The following is a 26046-nucleotide window of genomic DNA, read 5'->3' on the forward strand; positions in this document are numbered from 1 at the left end:
TCTTTCCAGCTCATTATACCTCATTACGCGTTAATGTGCCACGCCCACGGAGAGCTCGCGGTATTCAAACGCAAATGATCTAAGGCAAGCCATTCAAACATGCCAACGCCCACCAGCTGGATTATAAAATCATGTTTAGTAAGTTTCTTACTACCGCTGTGAACACAGCGTATCCCTACCCTGTGAGGAATAATACTATCTAATAACCCTGGAAAATGTACCAGAAGTGCTGGCAGTTTCATTTCGAGGAGCAACGGATCCAGCTGATGTAGTAAGTCATTTATTCTTAAGTGCTTTGTTCTAATCACGATATTGAATAGTGTCTATAAACCGCAAAAAGACTGTTTAAATATGAATTGCATGTCTGTGTGACACGTAACGCGTAATGAGGTATAATGAGCTGGAAAGAAAAATACTGACATCTCTCTCTTTTCATACAGATTACATAAACTGAGAATATTTGTTTTTTTATATAAATTACTTAATTTAAAAGAAGAGAATTTCAGCTTCATAAAGAGAAATCTCTCATATCTCTGTGACAAGTATTGACAGAGTTACAGTTCATTTTTCGGAGGCGTTTCAGAATGGACCTCACTGACGAGAGAAGGTAAAACGGGCATCATGTTTATTTTTCTTTATTTGACGAAAAGCACAACACTTTGTTTTTATTGTGAGTACCCACAAAAAAAATAGACACTTAACAGGATGTAATGATGTACAACACTTAATATGTAAGATCAAAATCAACAGAGTAATTTGAGTCTCTTTTGCACTGATAAGGAAAAAAGTGAGCTGGTATTGCCGCTTTGTTTACTACAGTTATATAGCGCGTGTCTCTGCCGTTCATTCACTCTCGCATCTACATTAGTAAACATGTTATTAAATTTACATGAACACATCCAAACTATATTGATATAGCCTACTAAGATGAGTAAAAATAGACTGAAATATGTTGAAATAAAATGTCTGTATAAGCAACAAACTGCAAATTAACATGTATATGCTAATATATCATACACAATATGTTACAGACTAAATATGAATGTTTAGACAAGATTTTGTGATTAGTTTTGGATAGATTATTAAGTTTTGACTGTAAAAAAAGATTACTGTCACATTAAATAGGTAAGCTTTTGTTCACCAATTTCTGCTCATGTAAAATATACTATATGATGTTTTGTCAAAAATAAAGTAGGTATATTGAATTATCAACTAAGATGTTATTATAGTGTTTGTTCCAATATTCAAAATAATGAATCCTTACCTTTTTTAATACGTATGATAAAATGTATACTTTTTCCAAAGAAATACACTTGAAATATTGTTAAAATTGTAATTGTTGTTGTAATTGTAACCTATTTGTAATTGGTTACAATTTCTAATTGTAGAATTTGAATATATAGATAATTTCTTTTGTCCTTGCGTTCTTTGGGACCCTGTGACACATCTGTGTGAAAGGGCTAATTAATATGCAGCTCATTATGTATGTGGCACATTATCCGGCCTTTGTCTTCTCAGGTGTGAACATGCCTCCACACATATTGCCTTTCCAAACAAAAGGTGTCTTATAAAATTTAAATCAATGTATTGTTTTGTGTAAATGATTAGGCAGGATGATTTTCAGATCATTTTGAAGCAAAAACTCTAGGCAACAATGCCCTTTAGTCAAAAGTCTTGTAGACACATATTTAGTATGTGTTTTGTGGCCTTATTTCAGACACTTTAAGTTTTAGTTTTTTCAATAACCACGCATAAACAATATTCTCTCAAAAATACAAACATGTACATACATGTTGCTCACATATTACGGTAGACACGTTTGTGCTATATAGAGTGAATTTACACCTTTGCCATTAACATGTTTATAAATAACTGAAAAAAGCAAAAATGTCAGAGCATGTCAGAACACCTCCAGGACCCAGAAAACCCCTCAGACCCCTGAGGGTTAACAGTGTTCTACAGGTCAATTTTAACATCTTGGACAGTTTGCAGAGTTTCTCAAGAACAAAATGGTGTGCAGAGAATGTGGAGGAAAGAAGAACCGATTGTTTTCAATCCTGCATTGGAATTGAACATTTTAAAGTCAATATCTCTAAGAAATACTCTAAAGACTGCAAATTTATTAAAAGTTGGACAATTCTTATCTGAGGAAGGAGGAATATCTGCGGATGCTTTGGCGGAAAAACTGGGAATTAGATCAATTCGGCTCGCCCAGAACATACGGACTCAGTTAAGTAAAGCTCTACCTGTGGATTACAGACTGTCTCTAGAAACGCATGATGAAGAAGAGTTTGTTTCCTTCCCAGAGTTGTCTATTACTGCAGAGACTGGATCATGGAATAATACGGAGGGTTGACTGCTGTCTTTTGAGACACTCCAACTTGGAGTTTTTAGGAATGTAGGAAAAAAAGCTCTTTATGTACTGTGTGTCAAAGTTTTATACCTTCAAAAGTTGGACAGTGTAAAATAGTCTAAATGGCAGCAGGCGTTTGGAGCAGGCGCTTCCCCTAAAGGTAGCTGGAGGTCCCTGTACAAGCCTCCTACCGCGAAAAGGACTGGAGATCTTCAGTGGAGGATTGTGCATGGTATAATAGCTACAAACAAACACAGAGCACACCTTGATCCAGAGGTAGGGGAGGGTTGCCCTTTTGTGGAGTACAGGAAACGTCCTCGGGTTACGACTGTAACCCTTGTTCCCTGAGAAAGGGAACGAGGACTGCGTCGAATGATATTTTGGGGGGGAACGCCCTTAGCGTTACGCATCTGAAGTATGAATGAAACTAATCCAATCCTGATTGGTGTTGCGTCATGACGTAACATGTGACGGCATACACGGAAGCAACGCCGGCACACAACAGAGATAGCTTATGCGATGAAGCAAGTCGCTCCCAGGCAGGGGAAGGCGTGGCGAAGGGACGCAGTCCTCGTTCCCTTTCTCAGGGAACAAGGGTTACAGTCGTAACCCGAGGACGTTCCCTTTCGAGGGAACTCGGACTGCGTCGAATGACACTTTGGGGGAACGAGTACCCACTATGCCGCAACGCGCCCTGCCTGTCCTAGTGTGAAGCTGCTCACAGGCACACTTAGGACGAGAGCACGAGAGTGCCAGGTGTAGACGGGATGTCCAGACTGTAAAACCTAACAAAGGTGTGGGGGGTGGCCCATCCTGCTGCATCGCAGACCTCTTGGATTGGGGCCCCCGAGAGGAGGGCTCCAGATGACGCCATGCCTCTGGTTGAATGAGCCATCACGGCCAAAGGTGAAGGCAGATTGCGCACCTAGAAAGCCAAAGAAATAGCATGGAAAATCCAGTTGCTGCTGATCTGTTTGGAGGCGGGAAGACCCTTCTTGGGCGACCCAAAACATAATCAGAAACTGGTCTGACTTCCGCCATGAAGATGACCTCTGAATGTAAATTTTTAGAGTTCTGACAGGGCAGAGCAGATGAAGTCTCTCCTCATCCGCCGTCACGTGATGTGAAGGATGAAAAGCCTGCAGAACCGTAGGCCGTGCCGCATTAGATGGCACCTTAGGCAAATAGACCGGCCTAGGATGTAGGATTGCTTTAATGTCGCCTGGAGCAAACTCCAGGCACCCGTTAAGATATAGAGAGCGCCTGGAGATCTCCTACCCTCCTCAGAGAAGGAATGGCCAACAGGAAAACCACCTTCAGGGAAAGGTTCTTGGCCTCAGCCGACTCCAGTGGTTCGAAGGGGGTCTCGGCCAGCCCTTCGAGAACCATTGCCAGGTCCCATGTGGGAACCCTGGTACGAGCCACAGGTCTCATCCTCCAAGCCCCACGGAGGAAACGTACGACCAACTGCTGTCTCCCCAGAGGCCCATCACCCAGAAGAGTGTGGAAAGCCGCAATGGCAGCCACGTACACCTTGAGTGTGGACGGGGTAAGACCAGCTGAAAAGCGATCTTTGAGGAACTCCAGAACTGAAGCCACTGGGCAGTTAACTGGATCCACCTCACGCTCTCTACACCAATTGGTAACGACATTCCACTTTAAGCCGTACAATTTCCTCATGGAGGGAGCTGTAGAGCTGAGTATGGTATCCACTACTCCAACTGATAGGCCGGCCTCTAGGTACTGTGCACCCTCAGGGGCCAGACCCACAGCTTCCATAGCTCGGGCCGAGGGTGAAATATTGAGCCCTCTGCCTGTGTCAGCAGGTCCCTCCTGAGGGGAATCTCCCATGGAGGGCCGTCTAGGAGCGATATAATGTCTGAGAACCATACTCAGGCCAGCCACAATGGGGCTACCAGCAGTAGACTGATCCCGTCACGATGGACCCTCTCTAAAACTCCCGGGAGCAGAGCGTCTTGTGGGATGTATGTTGGGGTGTATGTTGCTCTTAGAGATAACAGTTTCCCCTGGGACCACAGGAGGATCTGATGCGCCAGTCTGCATAGAGCGCGAGACCTCAGCCCCCCCTGATGGTTTAAATAGGCCACTACCAAAATATTGTCTGACCTCACAAGGACATGATGACCTTTGAGGCTCGGCAGGAAGCTCCTCAGAGCTCGGAACACCGCCAACATCTCCAGGCAGTTTATGTGCCAGGAGGCATGATGGTCTTGCCATAGGCCTGTCGTAATGCGGCCATCCATGACCGCGCCCCAGCCCGTGAGGGAGGCGTCTGTCGAAGCGGTTTTCCGGCGACATGACGCTCCCAACACTGGACCTTGGGACAGAAACCAAGCTTTTTTCCACATAGATAGGGAACGAAGGCATCTGCGCATAACCCTGATCATGCAGAATGGGGATCCCCCTCGGGGAGAACCCCTTGGTTTTCAACCACCACTGGAAGGCCCTCATGTGCAGCAGGCCAAATGGAATAATGTTGGACGCTGCTGCCATTAGCCCCAACACTCTTTGAAAATGTTTCACAAAAATGGCTTGGCCTAGCTTTATCCTGGACACTGTGGCCAGAATGGACTCGATTTGTGCAGGAGATAATCGTGCCCACATCGCGACCGAGTCCCACACCACTCCCAGAAACGTGGTTCTCTGGACTGGTGTCAACATGCTCTTTTTCGTGTTGAGTCTCAACCCCAGGCTTTGGATGTGGGCGAGGATGACATCTCGATGCCGAACCGCCAGCTCTTGTGACTGGGCCAGAATCAGCCAGTCGTCGATATAATTGAGTACCCTGATGCCCTGGAGCCTCAGGGGTGCTAGAGCTGCATCTATACATTTGGTAAATGTGCGTGGGGAGAGAGCTAGGCCGAACGGAAGAACCCGATATTGGTACGCTTCGCCCCCGAAAGCGAACCTCAGGAACTTCCTGTGAGATGGAAGGATGGATATGTGGAAGTATGCGTCCTTTAGATCTTTCGTGACAAACCAATCCTCGGATCTACTCTCGAGCCTGGTTTCGGGTATCAATCGGGATTCGTTCTCGGGCCCCTGAAGGGGATCTCTGGCAGGGTTTGACCGAAAACGATTCTCGATGGGTGGACGCGATTGCTGCCTGGCCGCAAGCCTGTGGGGCAGACAGAGCAGCGTGCGTTCGCTGGAAACCGATGTGTCCCGAAGTGTACTTAACGGCGGGATACAGACATCGACTTCCTAAGGGCTCTTTCGGGTTCGTTCTCGACACCCTGAAGCGGAGGACCGGCAGGGAATAATCGAAAACCGTTTCCGATGGGCGAACATGAGCACTGCCTGGCCGCAAGCCCTTGTGGCGGACACTGCAGTGCATTCGCTGAAAACCGATGTGTCCCGAGGCGCACTTGACGCTGGATACAAACATCGATTTTCTGAGGGCTCCGCGGAGGAGCAATTCTCGCTCATCCCTCCACGGGGGGGATAGCCCTGCTATTTTTGTCTCGTTTTCGATACCCTGAAGCGGAGGACTGGCAGGGAAAAATCGAAAAACAATTATTGATGTGCAGAAGGGACAATGCATGGCCGCAAGCCTGTGGGGCAGACAGAGCAGCGTGCATTCACTGCTCATCATTTTAATTCCTCAGAATTAAATGCAGCCATAAACACTGTATTTGTGAAACACAGTCTGAATGGTAGGCTGAATTAAAATATCTAACTTCCTTAAAGTCAGATAAAATGTCATCATTTTAATTTCTTAAAATTAAATGCAGCCATAATTACCAGACATACTGTTTTGTGTTATAGGCTACAGTCTCGTAATCTACACTGCCTCTACAAACATGAGATTCGAGTCGTTATATATTTGGCTTTCATCCCTCAAGAAGAAAGCCAACAGGTGCAATGCTGAAACATCCGACAGCCCACGGATATACGCGTTGAGATATTTCTCAATGAACAACTGCCAGCACCCTCAGGAGCTGACTGTGAATGCCTCGCCCCCAAACAGTAGCCTATTATTTCACAGATCGCGTGTGTCCCTTTCATTGCAGACTCGTACTCTACGCGCTGCCTCGGCAAACGCGAGATTCGAGTCGTTCACAATATATTTGGTTTTCATCTCTCGAGAAGAAAATCAACAGGCACGAGGCTGAAACACCCGAAAACGCACGGCTGTGCGCGTCAAGATATTTCTCAATGAACACAGACAGCACCCTCAGGAGCTGTTCATGCCTCGCACACACACAGAATCTTTATTGCAAAGTAGACCCGTAATCTACGCGCTGCCTCGGCAAACGAGAGATCCGAGCCACTATAGATTCTGTATTGCAATGTACGACCTTAAATCTACGTGCTGCCTCGACAACGCGAGATCCCAGCCACAGAATCTTCATTGCAGAGTAGACCCGTAATCAACGCGCTCCCTCGGCAAACGCGAGATCCGGGCCACTATAGATTCTATACTGCAATTTCTTTTTTCTTGCAGACCTTTATTTAGGACAATTCTTATGGGACAAACAACACCAAATAGGACAGACAGTTTGACACAGAGCGCTTGCTGAAGAGCAGAAAGCTAACTCAGTTGTGTGCCGGCGTTGCTTCCGTGTATGCCGTCACATGTTACGTCATGACGCAACACCAATCAGGATTGGATTAGTTTCATTCATACTTCAGATGCGTAACGCTAAGGGCGTTCCCCCCAAAGTGTCATTCGACGCAGTCCGAGTTCCCTCGAAAGGGAACTGTTTTCCATTTGTTTTTTAATTGTGGGAGATTGCAGATACTATTTTCTGAATTAAAGAGGTGATGCCAAACGTTGGGCATCGTTTCCCCAATGGTCTTTATTTATGGACCAAAATATATTAAAAGTAAAAAGGAAGTACTTGTTTTATTAAATTTGTTATTTGGACAGGCAAAGATGGCAATATGGTTGTCACATAAAGGAAAATTAAATGAAACAGGGTCAACTGATGTTTTATTAATTTTGGAAGGATTGATAAAAACACGTGTTAAAATAGAGTATGCTTTTCATAAGCTAATTGACAATCTTGAAAATTTTAAATGAAAATGGGAAGTAAAGCAATGTGTGTGTGAAGTTGACATTGAGAGCAATCTTAAATGTAATGTCTAGGGGTGTTAATGCCTATGGTATATTGTTACATGTCTATGGTATAGTTTTTTTTTGTTTTTTTTTTATTCTTTTTTTTTTAAGGAATTTTTTTTATTGTAATATTTTTTTCATAAATATGGAAGGAAATATATTTTTGTGAAATAAAAGAGACCCTAAAAGTCAAAGTCTCTCTCTCTCCCTCCCTCTCTCTCCCTCCCTCCCTCCCTCTCTCCCTCTCTCTGTCATCTCTCATTTGTCCATCTTCATTACAGTGAATGATCACATTCTCAGGTTTCCATTCATTTTCTGTGTACTACAAATGCATCTCTGTTGTTTTCAATCAAGTCTATGCTCTAGGCAGCCGACTGTCATCTGACAGTAATGAAAATAAATATATCTCGACTAATTTTAAGCGATGACACTTTTTAATATTCCTCCCCCAAACAAGAGCTGAAATTGACCATTATGATCACTATATCTCATTTTCTTATGATCACTAGTTTGGTTTCTGTTTGCTGTACACAAATCAACACAAAATGTAACATTGTGAGAGCGTGATATATTGTGTCTAGGAAATGAGCGAAACACTGAATTCTCAATGCTCTGTAGAATGTGAAGTAATTTATTTGATCTATCTATCACTATCTGTATGTTGGTCATCAGTTAATACTCCTGAGGTTTTTATAGAGACAGTGATTTTATGAGGCCTGCATCCCCTCAGATTCGCCTTTAATTATCGATATCAAATACCAGAGTTATTGCAACTGGAGGTTTCCTTCATGCAATTTCAACTGGAGGTTTCTGTCTGTCATGTGCCATCAGTGCGGTATATGTCTGTCATGTGACTGATCCCCACACACTGAATACGCCTGTCATGTGACTGATTCACACACACTGAATACGCCTGTCATGTGACTGATCCCCACACACTGAATACGCCTGTCATGTGACTGATTCACATACACTGAATACGCCTGTCATGTGACTGATTCACACACACTGAATACGCATACACTGACTGATTCACATACACTGAATAAGCCTGTCATGTGACTGATTCACACACTGAATACGCCTGTCGTGTTACTGATTCACACACACTGAATACGCCTGTCGTATTACTGATTCACACACACTGAATACGCCTGTCGTGTGACTGATTCACATACACTGAATACGCCTGTCGTGTGACTGATTCACACACAATGAATACGCCTGTCGTGTTACTGATTCACACACACTGAATACGCCTGTCGTGTGACTGATTCACACACACACTGAATACGCCTGTCATGTGACTGATTCACACACACTGAATACGCCTGTCGTGTGACTGATTCACACACACTGAATACGCCTGTCGTGTTACTGATTCACACACACTGAATACGCCTGTCGTGTGACTGATTCACACACACTGAATACGCCTGTCGTGTTACTGATTCACACACACACTGAATACGCCTGTCATGTGACTGATTCACACACACTGAATACGCCTGTCATGTGACTGATTCACACACACTGAATACGCCTGTCACACACACTGAATACGCCTGTCATGTGACTGATTCACACACACTGAATAGGCCTGTCATGTGACTGATTCACACACACTGAATACGCCTGTCGTGTGACTGATTCACACACACTGAATACGCCTGTCATGTGACTGATTCACATACACTGAATAAGCCTGTCATGTGACTGATTCACACACTGAATACGCCTGTCATGTGACTGATTCACACACACTGAATACGCCTGACATGTGACTGATTCACACACACTGAATACGCCTGTCATGTGACTGATTCACACACACTGAATACGCCTGTCATGTGACTGATTCACATACACTGAATACGCCTGTCGTGTTACTGATTCACACACACACTGATTACGCCTGTCATGTGACTGATTCACACACACTGAATACGCCTGTCGTGTTACTGATTCACATACACTGAATACGCCTGTCATGTGACTGATTCACACACACTGAATACGCCTGTCATGTGACTGATTCACACACACTGAATACGCCTGTCGTGTGACTGAACCACACACACTGAATACGCCTGTCATGTTACTGATTCACATACACTGAATACGCCTGTCATGTGACTGCCTCCATGTTTCATTTTAGTGACTGTGTGTTTCTCTCTTGCTCTATCTCATTTGTCATGTTCTTGTGTTTCGGAAAGCTTTTGGTTATTTTCATTGGCAGTTTTCAAGATTTGACACACAATCAGGGGCTCACTGCATCTTGGGAGTAAAAGAACACAATTCTGTGCCGTACAATATTGAGAAAACAGGCAATATCAAATAATAATATGATAACAAGCTTATCATCTTCTTAACTCACAGGAGTTTTGTAATAATCTCATTCTGTAAATCAGTTTCTTTAGTTGGTGTCTGGTCTTTTTTCAGACATTCTTCAGTAACACACTGCAGAGAAATACAGCTATGATGGAGATTATTAGCAAGTCCTGCCTCGTGTTACTTCAAGAAACAGACCAATTCACCCATCCTTGTTCTAACATGATGTTTTCAATTTAATAACAAAGGCTTAGACATTTTTTTTAAACTAGCAATGGCAGCTACTGAATCTGTGAAGTAGTTTCCACACACACAAGTTTTTTTTGTACAGCACTTGTTTGTCAAATAAATGCAGTCTTTGAAAGCAGAAGAGACTTGCTTTAAAAACATTTTAAATAATCATACCAATCCCAAACTTTTTAATGGTAGTACTTGGCTTTTTTAAAATATATTTTTATACGTGTCCTTCGAAGAAAGTAATCATAAGCTTTTGAAGATGAGCAAAGATTAGTTAAATAAACGTACCGAGAGGAGACATTTCGGGCACTCCTGAGGCGTACGGCCCGTCCAGGAACTTGGGCTCATTGTCATTGATGTCCTGGACCTTCACGATGAACTGAGACTCGTCCTCTAGCGGAAGGCTAGTTTCGCGGTCGATCGCTTGAGCACGCAGTGTGTAATAAGCCTGTTCCTCTCGGTCCAGGCGTTTGGTAGCATGGATGTCTCCTGTATTCTCATCGATAGTGAAGACTGAAGTCGCTCCCTCTCCTGTCAACACGTACCTGACATTTCCATCACCCTTATCCACATCTGAATGCAGCTGTGAAAAAACACACACAACAGACTTATAGACAACCAGAACACACACTACAGCTGTTTAATGCTCTGACATTTAGATGAGAATAAATGGATTACAGCATTTAAACAAAACAGTACAATAAATTACAGTGAAGTTACAATAAACCTAAATTAATATTTCAGCACAACTTTTAAACTTTTTGAATTTCATTTTTTGAAGTTTTCTTTGCACATACACACCTGGAACTGCAGTCTAGCAATTTTGTTGATATTTTTTCCATGTGCAAAAATAAAGTGCTCAGTGCATTTAAAAGTAACAAACATTTCAGTCATTGGGGAACTTCCTCAATGTTTTACAGCATTTATTTAAATCTTTGCAATCATGTCATTTGTTCAGAAAAAGTGTGCAAGAACCTTTACCTTTTTTTAATTTTGTAATAAGAGCCACACTTTGGCGAGACACTTGGCCTCAAGATAGTAACTCGTGGCCTCAAGATTATAACTAGTGGCCTCAAGATTATAACTAGTGGCCTCAAGATTATAACTAGTGGCCTCAAGATTATAACTAGTGGCCTCAAGATTATAACTAGTGGCCTCAAGATTATAACTAGTGGCCTCAAGATTATAACTAGTGGCCTCAAGATAGTAACTTGTGGCCTCAAGATTATAACTAGTGGCCTCAAGATTATAACTAGTGGCCTCAAGATTATAACTAGTGGCCTCAAGATTATAACTAGTGGCCTCAAGATTATAACTTGTGGCCTCAAGATTATAACTAGTGGCCTCAAGATAGTAGCTCGTGGCCTCAAGATAGTAACTTGTGGCCTCAAGATTATAACTAGTGGCCTCAAGATTATAACTAGTGGCCTCAAGATTATAACTAGTGGCCTCAAGATAGGTGTTTATAAAAGGAGAATGCACAATGGAGCAGCTTTTCTCCCCAAAGCAGAAAGTGCACGCTAAAGCTATAATAATCGAATAATTTTCGGCAATCTTCGAATATTATTTTTACTTTAAAATTTCATTTTGTATAAATTGTATTTTCATTTTAATCAATGTTTCATTAACAAATTTGCATGGATTCATAAATAAGAAGCAAATATAGTGGAGCAGCTTTTCTCCCCAAAGCAGAAAGTGCACGCTAAAGCTGCCACCCGCTTAAGGCACTTCTTGTCAGGCTAATAGCTATGGATAGAGAGCATTTGATAAAGTTGTATTTTAATTTAGGGATGCGTTACCAGGATATACTGAACACACTCGCTTTGCAAGGGATTATTGTCAGTAAAAGGCAGTTAAAGGAACACTTCACCGTTTTTTGAAATTGGGGTTATTCACTGTCTCCCCTACATTTAAATGATGCAGTGATAAGTGGAATCATGGAACTTGCCGTCATGCTGATGGATCTAATAATGTTTATGGATGAGTGAATACATTCATGTTTTTTAACATGACTGTGGTATGAAGCAGGGCGCGATTGCTAATGAGAGACAGATATCAGCGCCACACGCGAGTCCCTCGGATATAAAGGAATGAGGACATTTAATTCTTCCGAATTACCAGCAAGTGCTGAATTACTACTCATACAGGTCAGTTTATTTGACGAATGAAACTTGTGAGGTAACGCAGCGCTGTTTCACTTGGTCTAACGTTACACTATCATACTAAACATTTGAGTGTGTTATAATTTTTATAATGTATATAAACAATGTTTATGTACATTTGCTCACCTGTCTCATAAAGTAAATACAAGATACAAGAGTGGTGTCTCTGTCAAGTCCAAGTTTGTCGTGAAGCTCTCGGCATCTTGAAAATGACACGCTGATATTGATCCTCATTTTAGTTCTCCTTTTGTCCCAGAGTCTGCTTGCCATAATCCATAATGTTTGAACGAAACAAAAACAGTGTATCGTTTACATTACGCAGTTATCCACATCTGTCGCCATGGTTACTATGGCAGTATGAGCGGAAACCATGGATAACGCAGATATTACATCATTCACATGCGACAAGTGAAAAGGGACGGGCACTATTTAAAATTGTGAATTTCTCTGAATTTACAGATTCTTGGAAACATTTAGGATAATGTAAGTACACAATTGAAAGAAATATATAACACTGTGCAAGTGGTTTTTGGATATTTTGATACAAAATTCTTACACATTGTACCTTTAAGTGTACTTTTTTATCAAGGGATATCTTGCAACTGCAACTCTGTGTCTTAATCAGGTGAGATGTGGCAAGATTCCAGCAACAAGCTGTTTGTCAGGACCACACCGTAGGTGAAAATAGATTGTGATGCAACACAATCACAGAAGACAGCCGATGAGAACTCATCTCTCTATTGGCACTCAAACACACTGCAGATAAAGAGTATTTTCAACGAGAAGTGCTATAACCTAATGGACTTTGACTTGCTCAATTCAGGTTTGAAAAGACAATTAATAATTAGTAAGAACTGCACTGGTGAGAACAAAATTTAAACAGAATTGAGCTGGATCCTGAACCCTAACCCTGACTTTTAACTTTTTGAATGAAAACAACACTGAGCAAAATTGAGCTGATTAATGACACTATTTGCTTATGTAAAGCTGCTTTACAGCTGAAATAACATTATCACTTATTTCAGAACAACATTATCACTTATTTTCCTTTTTATTCATGTGAAACTGCTTTGAAACAATCTATATTGTATAAAGCACTTAATAAATAAATGTGACCTCCTCCCAAACAACTACAGCGGCCACTAAACTTATGCTAATCCAGGCCTCAGTAGCTCATCCAGAACTCTCACCTCATTCTACTCTTTTTCCCTTCTGTTTCCACATTTCATCCTAATCCCTAATGAGCAGACGCTAGCACAAGGCCTCCGCAATCGGTCTATCCTCTTTTGTTTACCTGTATTTTCCATCCTCCTGTCTTAGCAACCAGCACAGATCCCAAAGCACACTAACCTAACCCTAACCCTTTCCTTCTCACGCTAACCCTGGAACCTAACCCTGTACCCTAACCCTGGAACTTCCACCAGTCTTTATACAGCATCTCTCTCTAATCCAATCAGCTGCTGACATTGGTCTGCCTTCTCTGCTCACATCAGGTACTCACTGACAAATTATGATAATGCTGCTACAAATATGGACATCTAACCATAAATCCCCCAAAAAGACTCGTATTTTTTTGCAGAATTCTGCATTGCATTCAGTAAAATCATCTAAAGGTGCAATAGGTGATCTGGAAAATGCAAAATTTTGCCTGCTAGCATTGAAAGCATACGATTCCACCCACCCTGCAAATAGTCATCCAAAGCCACGCCACCTACAAAACACATGAACGCACACACACCAGAAGCGAGACGAGCAGAGACAACGTTATTATCATGTGTCATTCACCGGTGAGAAACTTTACAGTACAGTGAGTAACAGTACTACAGTAACGAACGTAAAGAACTGTTTGCCTGCCATTGTCGCTCTGACTGCACAGCATATGTGAACGCGCGGATGACGTCTGATGTGTGCGTGAACAGACCTGCAGACAAGTGTGCAACGACAGCCACCGCTGTCTCCTTGGCAGACGGTAATTTAGGAAAGGGAATAAAATGGATCGCCTTCGAGAACCGGTCCACTACAGTCAAAACAACTGTCTTGCCCTGGGAGGGCGGGATGGCGGTGATAAAATCTAGCGCTATGTGGGACCAGGGTCTTGAAGGGACAAGCAGCGGTTGGAGTAACCCATCTGGGGGTCGATTGGAAGTCTTACCAGTGGCACAAACCAAGCAGGCCAAAACAAAACTGCGAATGTCCCAAGCCATTAATGTCCACCAGAATCGTTGCTTGACCAGAAAAACTGGTGCGGTTAACTCCTGGATGACAAGCCACGTTAGAACTATACCCCCACTGAATGACGTTGGACCATAATCCCTCCGGCACAAACAAACGATTTGGTGGGCAACCGGGCGGAGGCGTTACCCCTTCTAAGGCCGACTTAACCTTTAATTTGACCTCCCATGTGAGTGTGGAGACAAATAGGGTCTCGGGTCAAATGCATTCGGGAGTAACCGGGCGATCGGAATGGTCAAAAATGCGCGATAAAGAGTCGGGTTTGATGACACTTACAAAGTTCTCAATGCTTCGGTTTGCAGGTAGAGACCCTAATTATGCTACCATGTTAGTGTGGGGCTATTATGAGCCTTGTTAGTGGTATTCATTCAAGATGATTGCTGTGCGCGCACACGGACTAGCAGGTGCTGGGTATTCTGCACATTTGTCTATTTTATTCAAGACATTGAACCCACAACTCTGGTTTGTTTTAATAATTATGATTGCGACATTCTTACTGAGTTTAAGATGTTGCCTAATGAAAGAAATCACAATTGGAGACTATCTACCAACCCGGAAGAGTCAACATGTCCTGTTCTCAGTTTTTCTGAAAGACGGACGCGTAAACCTACCTTCAAAAAGACAAAAAGAAATCTACTTAAATAGTAGGTCTCTGGTGTTATATCAGCTCGCTTTAATACTCATGCTTCCTGGTGCTGTTGAGCTAAATCCTGGCCCCCTGCTATCAGATGCTACACAGAGCAGTGATCCAGTAACATCAATGATTCCACCCCGGGCCATCCATCAGTCAGTGGACCCTGGCATTTGGCCTCCCGTGGAGCTTTGCCCACCTGTGGGGCTCGTGTGGCTTCCTCCCGTGTGGCTTCCGGTGGGGGCCTGGTCCGGCCTGGCCTGCCGCTGGTGGTCGTGTGGTGGGTGGCGCGGGGGTGCTCTGCCCTGTGGTGTTGGCTTCAGGTGGCGTGGCTCGGGGCGCTCCGGATGGGCGGGTTGTGGACTCTGCTACTGCAGGGTTACCGTCTTCAGGAGGAAGTATTGTGGTGCCGAGAACCCCGGGGTGAATCTGCGGAGCGCTTCCCGGCATTCGTTCGGATTGCTGTGTTTCCGGTGGGAGCGGTGCGCTGTTGGCCACGGCGTCTTCGTGTTCATCGGCTGGTTTGGGGGCTGCGTCTGCTGGTTTCTGCCCACTTTGTGGCCCGATGGCGGGTCGAGCCCCGGCTCGTCCTGTTGTGCTTGGACCTGGTGGGGGCTGCGTGTTGTGTGGACCGCGAGATCGTCGACTGCAAAGATCCATTGCAGACGTCTCATATCCATGGACAGGTCAAGATCCGCGACGGTCACAGGTGGTGCAGTCAGATACTGTCACCTCTGCCGGTGAGTGCTCCAAACTGCAGTTTCCCAGGTAACAATACAGACTAAAACTAGGAATCCCGTGTTGGAAAGACACAGATCATCTAATATTTTCCATACTCTGAATCAGGCAAAAATAATATGGGACCCGCTAGCCAAACCTAAAGGCTTATTGGGCAGACATTTAAATATAAGGAGTATGGCACCTAAATGAGAAGAGCAAAAACATCTGGTCTGCAATTTCAACATTGATTTTATAGGCCTCTCTGAAACATGGCTGACACATAGCTCTCCAGATTCTGTTGTAAATATGCCTGGGTATAATGTGTACAGGAATGACAGGGATAACGGTAGGTGCGGAGGAGTTTTGTTGTACGTGAGAGATGTTTTTAATAGTAAACAGATTGTATGGCCAGAGGATATTCAACTCGATGTTGTCGGAGTAGATATATCCCTTTCATTTTCAATGACATTTACCATAATATGTGTATATTGTAAACCATCTGCAAAGTTGGATTTCTATGAAAAATTTAAACTTCTTCTCAAATATTGTGATATTAAATAAAGAAACAATTATTATTGGTGATTTGAACGTAAATTGGAATGAAAAGAAGGTTAAGAACCATCTTAAAGAAACAACAGACCGCTATAATTTCACACAATTAATTCAACAGCCCACCCGGATAACTCTTTGCCAATCGACCTGAAAGAATTATTAAAACATTTAACTTTATGACAGGTTTATCAGACCACAATGCTTTCTTTTTTTCAAGAAAGCTCACAAGAAGACGTTTTAAAGTTTCACACAGCCATACTGTGTATAATGCTATTCCAAAAAACCAACTGCCAAATTTTGCGGCGGCTTTGCAAGAAACCGATTGGAGTGAAATAAATCAAAGTGAGGACATAGAGAATTGTAGTAATCTGTTTCAGTTTAAAATCAATCAAGTAATGTTAAACTTTACTAAAAGAGGGAGCTATAACAAGAGAAAAGGAAAGTTGTTGCCTTGGTTAAATGATAATTGTAGGAAATTAATGAGGTAGAGGGATGTGCAACTTAAAAAATCATTAAAATCAGGTCTTATAATAGATAGGCAAAAAATTCACATCCTTACGAAATAAAGTCATTAATTATATGCGAAAGGCAAAAGCAAAATTCTTCATGGATATTATAATTGATGCCAAAGGAAATGGCAAAAAGATTTGGCAAAATATCAATAAATTACTTGGTAGACAAAAAAAAAGAATCAATTGAAGCCTTTGAACTCAAAATTAACAATGTAGAAAAAACCCCAAATTCTCTATCAAATGAATTTAACCAATACTTTTCTAAATCTGTTAGGGAGATAACTGAACTGTTTGAGCCACCTGAGAAAATAACTAGACCCATTGATTCTTCCTAGCCTGTGTTCAATTTGTGTGAAATAACAGAGCTGGAGGTAGATAACATCATTGGATCACTTAAGAGCTCCAAAGCAAAGGATGCTTATGGGCTAGATTCATATTCTCTAAAATTATGATCAATTTATATCATAATCTAATCTAATAACATATATGATCAATTTATCGTTCAAGCAGAGAATTGTTCCATCCTTCTGGAAAATGGCCTAAGTCACCCCAATCTTTTAATCCGGTGATAAATTAAATGTAGCCAACTACCGACCAATCAGTATCCTTCCAGTTGCTGAGAGGTGGGTTGCTAAAATTATAAATGAACATCTAAATAAAGGCCACTCCTCCTTGCATCCTATGCAATTTGGGTTCCGCACCAATCACTCGACTGAATTTGCCAATAGTTTGTTTGTAGAAAAAGTAAAAAGTAAATTGGACAATAATGCTTGTGTCGGTGTAGTGTTTTTAGGTCTAAAAAAAGCATTTGACACTGTGAATCATGACATTTTATTATCTAAACTGACATATTTTAACTTTTCTTTAAATGCCATTAAATGGATTAAATCTTACTTGGACTCAAGAAAACAGTGTGTTAATATTAACAGTGTCAAATCGTCTTTCTTAGATGTCCCCGTTGGTGTGCCTCAAGGGTCAATACTTGGTCCCTCATTATTTTCTGTATATATAATTGACCTTCCAAACACTTGTGTTGATGTTGAATTTCAAATGTATGCTGATGACGCAGTCATCTACACAATTGCAAAAAGTGTTCAAGAGACATTCTGACCTCCGCTCTGGTCCCTGTAAATGAATGGCTTTTTAAATCCTGTCTGTTACTTAATACTAAAAAAACAGTTTGTATGATGTTTACTAAACAGTCTCGCAACATAAAACAATCTGGTGTATTTCTAAGAGAAGAGTTAGAAATCGTCTCGGAATTTAAGTACCTTGGTCTGACCCTTGATTCCACATTAAGTTTTAAAAAACATGTAAAAAGAATATCGAGTACAGTAGAATTTAATTTACGAAATTTTAAACAAATTCGTCAATTTATACCATTTGGGGCTGCTAAAGTGTTTGTACATTCTATGATTTTATCACATATGGAATATTGCTGTACCAGCTGGACTTTGACCGGTATGAACAAACTCAAATCAATAGAATTACTTTATAAAAATGCCTTAAAAGTCCTTGATAAAAAGTCAATGTCCTTCCATGTTTGTAATATTTTCCAAAAACATAATCTATTAAGCATAGAGAATTTCAAACATTTTAAATATGCCTGTTTTGTTTACAAAGTGTTAAATGGATTAGCCCCACCTCCGTTGTCGGACTTTTTTAAACCTGTGACTGTGAGGTTCCGTTCAGAAGAAAAGACTTTGGACAGAATTATCTGTCCGTGAAGGCCTGTAAGTTATGGAACAGTATCCCCATTACTGTCCGGGAATGTTCCACATTTTCTATATTTAAAACCAAACTCAGTGTGGCTTATAGCAAACCAGTCTTGTGAGCACTAAATGATTATTTTTTTTATTCTACTTTTACCTTTCATTTTTGTTATTTTTTTCGTTATAATATCTGTATTTTTTTAATTTATCTAGGGACTACATTTTTACATTTACATTTACATTTTTATTAATTTAGTTGACGCTTTTATCCAAAGCGACTTACAATTGCTATATATGTCAGAGGTCACACGCCTCAGGAGCAACTAGGGGTTAAGTGTCTTGCTCAGGGACACATTGGTGTCTCGCAGTGGATTCGAACCCGGGTCTCTCACACCAAAGGCATGTGTCTTATCCACTGCGCCATCACCACCCCTTGGATGGATGTGACCACGGATGTAAATTAGCCCTGTGGCTATAATCCGGCATGTTTACGTCTGTTTTTGTTGTCTCAATGCAGATGTTCATTAATGGGCATTGTCCGTATCAAATAAATAAATAAATAAATGTTTTTGGAACCCGGGCGGTACGAGAGACAAAAATCAAAACGACCAGAAAAAAAGTGCCCACCGAGCCTGCCTGGAGTTTAGTCTTTTGGCGGTTCTGATATATTCCAAATTCTTGTGATTGGTCCAAGCGATAAAAGGTACCCCCGACCCTTCTAACCAATGACGCCATTCCTCCAATGCTAATTTGACTGCCAATAACTCTCTGGGCCCTATTTTACCGATCGGAAACGCAAGTGTCAAAGCGCAAAGCGCAAGTAACTTTGTGGGCAGATCCCGGCGCTGTTGCTATTTTCCCGGCGGGATAGCATCTGAATGTACATGCAACGCGCCATTGACTTTAAACTACTTTTTATCTGGTCAGTGGCGCAATTGTTTTATAGAACAGCAAAATAGCATGAGGGAAAGTTTGCGCCGGAACACGCCTCCTCTTTGCGATGAACCGCCCCGGGGAGCGCAAGTGTATTTCTTAGTTAACCAACGTGTGTCTGTGGAGGGAAAAGTCCGCTTTGCGCGGGTGCAAAATAGGAAGGATACATGCGTCAGTGTACAAAGTCATTTGCGCCGGGTGCAAGATAGGGCCCTCTGTTACCAATGTCATAGTTACGTTCGGCAGGGGATAAACGATGGGACAAAAATGTGCATGCATCTTGTCGTCTGTGGAAGAACGTTGGGAGAGTACTGCACCTACCCCCACCTCTGACGCATCGACCTCGATCACGAACTGACGTGAGGAATCATGGGCTACCAGAATGGGAGCCAAAACAAAGCGACACTTTAGTTTGGCGAATACAGCCTCAGCTGTATCGGACCACCTGAATGTAGTCCTGGGGGAGGTCAAGGCGGTCAGAGGCGCGGCTAGTTGGCTGAAATTGTGAATGAAACGCCGAATCCCAGAAACCTCTGTAGGACCTTATGGGAATATGGACTTGGCCAATCTACCACAGCCTTAACCTTGTCAGGATCCATATGTACTCCCTCAGACGAGATGATGTAACCCTAAGAAAGGAACAGACTGTGCATGAAAAGCGCATTTCTCCCCTTTGACAAAAAGCCCATTCTATAGCAATCTTTATAGCACTCGTCAGACGTGCTGCCCATGTTCCTGGAGAGAAGATGAAAAAAATCAATATGTCATCCAGGTAAACATATATGAACTGATCAACCATATCTCGCAGCATGTCATTGACGAGTGCCTGGAAAAACGCTGGGGAGTTGGACAGCTCAAACGGCATAACCAAATATTCAAAGTGCCTCCTGGGGGTATTGAAAGCAGTTTTCTATTTATCCCCCTCCCTTATGCGGACAAAATGATAAGCATTACGTAAATCCAATCTCGTGAAGACCGATGCTCCCTGCAACCTCTCGAAAGCTGAAGACATCAACGGCAAAGGATAGGTATTCTTTACCGTGATGTTGTTCAACCCCCGGTAATCGATACAAGGTCACAGAGAACTATCCTTCTTCCCCACAAAAAAGAACCCCACCCCCCGCAGGAGAAGAGGAGGGGTGAATGAACTTAGATGCTAGAGAATCAGAAATATACTTCTTGATGACCTCTCTTTCTGATACAGAAAGTGAATATAACTTGCCTTTAGGTGGAGATTTACCTGGCAGTAAATCTATGGCACGGTCATAGGGACGATGCCGAGGGAGAGAAGCAGCACAAGATTTACTAAAGATCCCCTTCAGGTCACGGTACTCTACGGGCACGATAAATCCACTGCTTCCTCCTGAAACACAGAACCAGACACAGACAAACAAGCAACCACAAGACAGGATTTATGCAAGGGGAGAAAACATGAGGAGAAATTATAATGTTTCTGTATGGTTGCCAGATGTGATGAGAGTGATGGGTCCGGTGGTGAGCAAAATGTTAGGGAGTTCTTGACCATTGAGTGCGTTGACAGATATCCGGTGCTTGAGAGATGTGATAGGCAAGTCTGTGAGCAAATGTGTGGTCCATGAAATTACATTCTGCTCCGGAATCTAGCAGGGCTTGACAGTCGTGAGTGTGAGTGACCCATCTCAGTCTTACCAGAAGGAGGGTGGATGATGATGAGGTCTTTTCGGCGGAGATCCCACCCGACAGTAGCCTCACTGTTACTATCTGGCTTGGCCCTTTTACCAGGCAGGCGTGAAGGAAATGGCCTGCTCCCCCACAGTAGAGACAGAGTCCCTGGGATCTCCGCCTCTCCTTCTCCTTCCGGGAAAGCCGAGCTCTACCCACCTGCATGGGCTCGTGATCAAAAACAGGACTGACCGTGTCCTCACTGCTGGCTCTTGGGTTCTCTGTGCCTCCTGACGGTCTGTTAGGACGAGTATATCGTTCCATTCCGGACAGACGAGCGTCCACCCTAAGAGCCAGCTCGATTAAACCATTCAGGGATGTCGGAAGGTCCAGGGCGTAGATCTCCTTTTGGACACGTCAGCCAGCCCACACAGGAATACGTCCCACTGCGCCTCCTCGTTCCATTGGCACTCTGCCGCCAAGGTCTGGATTTCAATAGAATAGTCTGAGACCGAGCGGTTACCTTACTGGAGGTCAACGAGTATCCTACGAGTATTTTGCTTCTTTCACTGAGATCGTCCTCGGCTGAAGAGAAAAATGCATCGAGCAACGAGTTAAGAAGGCTCTGCAGTAGCTTGGCTCACCTGCGTATGCTTCCGGAACAGGTAGACGAGGTTCTGGCTGGAGAGTCGGCTCTGGTGGTGTGTGTTGAACTGGTGGTGTGGGTACAGCAGCGGGACTTCTCAGATGTTGAATTTGCTGGGTGAGCTCGGACACATGCGCCACTAGAGCTTGCACCACCCGACCCATCTGTGTGATGCTTTCCTCCTGGGAATCCATCCTGGAAATGCTGTGCGTTACGAAGTCGTCCAGACTGATCTTACTCTCTGCTTCCATTATCAGGGTCAGATTGTTCTGTGACGTAATTCAGAGACGGATGCAACAGCAAGTAATAGTCATTTATTTGGATCACAGATGTCAGAACAAATACACAACATGGCGGTGCAGTGATGCAGGGACTTTTATGGGCTGATCCAGGTAAGATGATGACAGGTGAAAACCAAGTCCATGAAGTGCAGGGTGAACAGATAATCTAGACGGGAACTAACAACCAACAGACAAATCCAACACGACACCACACGAAGACCAAGACGCCAGACATGAAAAGGTACTCCACAAACGATCTGACAAAGACAGGACGGAAACTGTGAACATCAATAGACATTGCTGATCAGCTGCAGCTGATGCCGCTGAACCGATTCAGCTGGTCCTGCGGATCAGCGGCGGTGATGGGACCACGCCCACACGCAGATTAACAAAACACACGAGACGAGAAGGAGCAGTGAATTCATGAACCGTGACAGGATGCCACTGGTACCCCTTCCAAAACAAGAAAAGAAAAGAAGACCAGGTCTATCATATTCTCTGTTTCTTATAGTCCTGGGGGAAGGCAATGTCATTTTTCATTAGTCAGTAAACAGTAAAATATCTGCATTGTTTGGATCCATAAAATACTGCATTATATAATTTCTACAAGAATCATTTCAATATCCATATTAAAGCTAAAAAGAAATCTGAAGGTAGATTAATTTTTATGCTTAGAAATGGATCTAACCCTATAAAATAAAATGTGCTACAGAGATGATGTCTAGCTGAGACAAGAAACAAGGTAATTTATAAATATTTCAAAACCACTACAGAGATGAATTCCTACTTTGAATGTTTTCTTACTCAACCTTACTGTCCTGAGAGAAATCTAGTGATGATCTGAGTTTCATTACATTACTCATTGTAATGGCCAACATACTCATTGTAATTTACTAATTCAAGCAGGTGCACTGACTTTTGGGAGTTGAAAATCAGCCAATCAGGGGTGCGTTTCCCAAAGCCAACTATGGTCGCAAGTTCCGTCGTTACCAATAGAGTTCAATGGAAATTGCGATCATAGTTGGCCAACGATGCTTTTGGGAAACGCACCCCAGATTGGAGCTTTTGCCATTTTTGAGTGCGATATACATCAGATGGTCAGTAAATGGTGCATGGCCATTTCCATGGGTCTGAGTGAAAGCTCTTATTTGTTGTGTGCTAAACCCATTTGAAGGTAAGTGATGGTAAGGCAGGTTAGCAGCTTTGGGAGCATCAGTCAGCTCAGCACAGTCAACCATGTGTATCATACATTGACAGTAGCTCTGAAGCATCTAGAGACAGGCCCCTGTGCAAATGCAAATGTGAAAATATCTTCAGACAGCTTTGCTGAGAATAAGACAAGCTTCAGTGCTCACAGACCAATCAGTTTCCCATCAAAGTCACAACTGATTCTTACATTTCTGATTATAGATGTTCTGGAGCGCGGGAAGACTTCACATTTGTGTCTAATCACACTATCACACTATCTGTCCTTGCTGCTTTCAAAGAATTTTGAAACTTTAATAAGATTATTTCATTAGACAGCATTTTTCCATTGACATTCCTGATATCATCATTTAACCAAGGGACTGACTTGGGTTTAGCATGTTTATTCCTCGGAGGAGCTGAAGCATTTAAGATCTTTACACAAGTGGAGTTAAAAGCCTTAACATGCTTCTTTACATTTTACATTTTGTCAAGTCTTAAAAGGACTGTAGTGCTTCTTCTTATGCACAATATGCAAGCCTCTATGTGAAATAGAGCTAAATATATGATTCCACTGGATAGAAGAATGGACTTTCACCAACAATGAACAAACCCAGATAAAAGACGGGTTCAGTGTATTTCCACACAATAGAGCCTTTCCCAAATTAGTCAAACCCAAAAGCATCAATAAGTATTTTATCATCGTTGGGGACAATACCTCTGACAAAATGCATACATTCATGAATACATTCTTTGTTACATTTAGGATATGCCAGTTCCAGTAAAAATAATTGCACATCAGATCTAAGCCTGAATGAGAGAACAGCCGAAAAAGTGCCTCTCAAACATGGAAGCTCAGTTCCTTGAACAATGCGCTTTGTGTCAAAATATGTTTGCGTGTTGTCTGAGGGTTGTCATTACATATGTTGATCCAGGAAATATATGTCTGCTGCCTTTCATCTAATCTCAGTCTTTGGCATGATGCCATTGCTAACAGGCTCGCCTAAGGGATGCCAGTGCCGAAAAATCATTTAAATGCAAATGACACATTCGCCTGTGGAAATATCCACTCTCTCACCTTCCTTCTTTTCATATTCAGTTTTTGTCTCTTGTTCTGTTTCTGTCTGAAGTGGTTTCGTTGTCAACTTTCAGCTCTATCATTTCACAGGAAAACAGGAGAAAAGGTCACAGATATGCCCTAACAGGAGAGAGAATGGGAAAAGAGCTTTTGTGTTCTGCTTCAGAATACTTTTAAGAAGTGCATTCATGTTCTCCATTTGTGATTCCACTTCAACAAACAATGCATGTATTACACTATGATGAAATGTGTCAACTAGTATGGTTAGTACCGCTGGCAATGGCAAACGTCCATGATGCAAAGCTGTTTCAATAGAGGTAGTGAAGATGAGATGAACAGCCTAAATAAACACCCCGAAGAGTGAAACACACCACATTCTGTGTGTCTCCCTCATCCTTCACATCCTGCAGACTAGACTGATGCACTGATGAGTGAATCAGGTGTGTTTGATGATGGAGACACACGGCATGTGCTATGGGAACCAGGACAGGTTTCACAAGCACTGACGATGCCTCACCATTTAAAAACCCCACTATATTTATATTTGAAAACAAAAGCCACCAACATTTGATTGATATCTGTTTAAAATCTGCAAGAGATATTTTTCCCTAACTGTTTGACATCATGGTAACAGGTGGTGAACAGCTGTCAATCATATCAGCGAAATACCAGAAGGCCAGAATTAATAGACTTTACTCAAAAGTTGCAGTTTACTAAAGGGCAAAAGTTTCCAGAAATAAAAGGGCAAAAATAATGTAATATTGAAATATTTATGCCCGTTCTCTTTGTGCTGTGAAGTCTTCTCCATAATACCGCTACTACATTACTCTCTACTAAAATGACTACCCATTTCGCAGCAAATATTGCATTAGTGCAGTACAGAGAGAACAAAAAAATAACTGTACATGTTTGTATAGCACTTGACTGAACTTATTAATGATTCTAAACACTAATGTTTTGTAAACCTTGTGGTGATTATTTAAAAAAAATAAGACTTCCATGTGAGAAACGAGTGAAGAGTTCTTACCTTGCCCACATACAGCGGCTCCGTCCCAGTGTATTCCTCAAGCACAAAGAACTGATTCCAAACCCAGTTGCGTTTCTGTCTCTGCAGGGCGTCTCGTGAGTGTGTGGGGTGTTTGTGGGGTCGGTCAGGGTTTGGGTCATGGGTCGTGTCCGCAGACCAGCACATGTTCTGAACAGTGAGGAGCCAGACGGCACAATACAAGAGACGGCCACAAACACTCATCTGGGGAAACGCGAGTGAAGGATCAGCACACATGAGTGAAGGATCAGGACACAGGAGTGAAGGATCAGCACACGGAGTGAAGGATCAGCACACTGGAGTGAAGGATCAGGACACAGGAGTGAAGGATCAGGACACCGGAGTGAAGGATCAGAACACTGGAGTGAAGGATCAGCACACGGGACGGATCAGAGACTGAACAAAAATACGATCGTTCTGAAATATCACCAGCGCAGATCATGAAATGTCAAACCCTTGCAGTTTGTGGATTTTCCAAAGTTTTTGATGCACAAAACCAAGAATTCCCTGAAGTGATTACAGTGATGTCATTCCTGATGGTTCCGGAGGAGTTTCTGTTGCCTGTCAGAGAAAGAGAGATAAAACAAGGATGAGTGGATCTGCCTTCAACTATTGTAGATTTTCTGAAGAAGAGTTGTTGCAGCAAATCCCCACTGCCATGTTTGAGTGGTTAACAGGGTGTTGCTGAAAGCAGATGGTACGTCTTGCAATG

At 42.6% G+C, this 26046-nt stretch overlaps 1 protein-coding gene across 1 annotated transcript in view; it reads right to left on the reverse strand.

Annotated features, from left to right (window-relative positions):
* LOC143744160 (cadherin-7-like) overlaps positions 1–25481 on the reverse strand; it is a 240284-nt gene extending 214803 nt beyond the window's left edge. The window contains exons 1-2 of the mRNA XM_077235580.1: positions 25317–25481; positions 10293–10587 (exon numbers count right to left, since the gene is read on the reverse strand). Of these exons, the coding sequence (XP_077091695.1) occupies positions 10293–10587; positions 25317–25481 (460 nt within the window). The remainder of the gene's footprint in view (positions 1–10292; positions 10588–25316) is intronic.
* Positions 25482–26046: the final 565 nt, after the last annotated feature.

This window comes from Siphateles boraxobius, unplaced genomic scaffold (assembly GCF_051911475.1).
Source record: "Siphateles boraxobius isolate OS27281-9 unplaced genomic scaffold, OSU_SipBor_1 199, whole genome shotgun sequence".
NCBI lineage: Eukaryota > Metazoa > Chordata > Actinopteri > Cypriniformes > Leuciscidae > Siphateles > Siphateles boraxobius.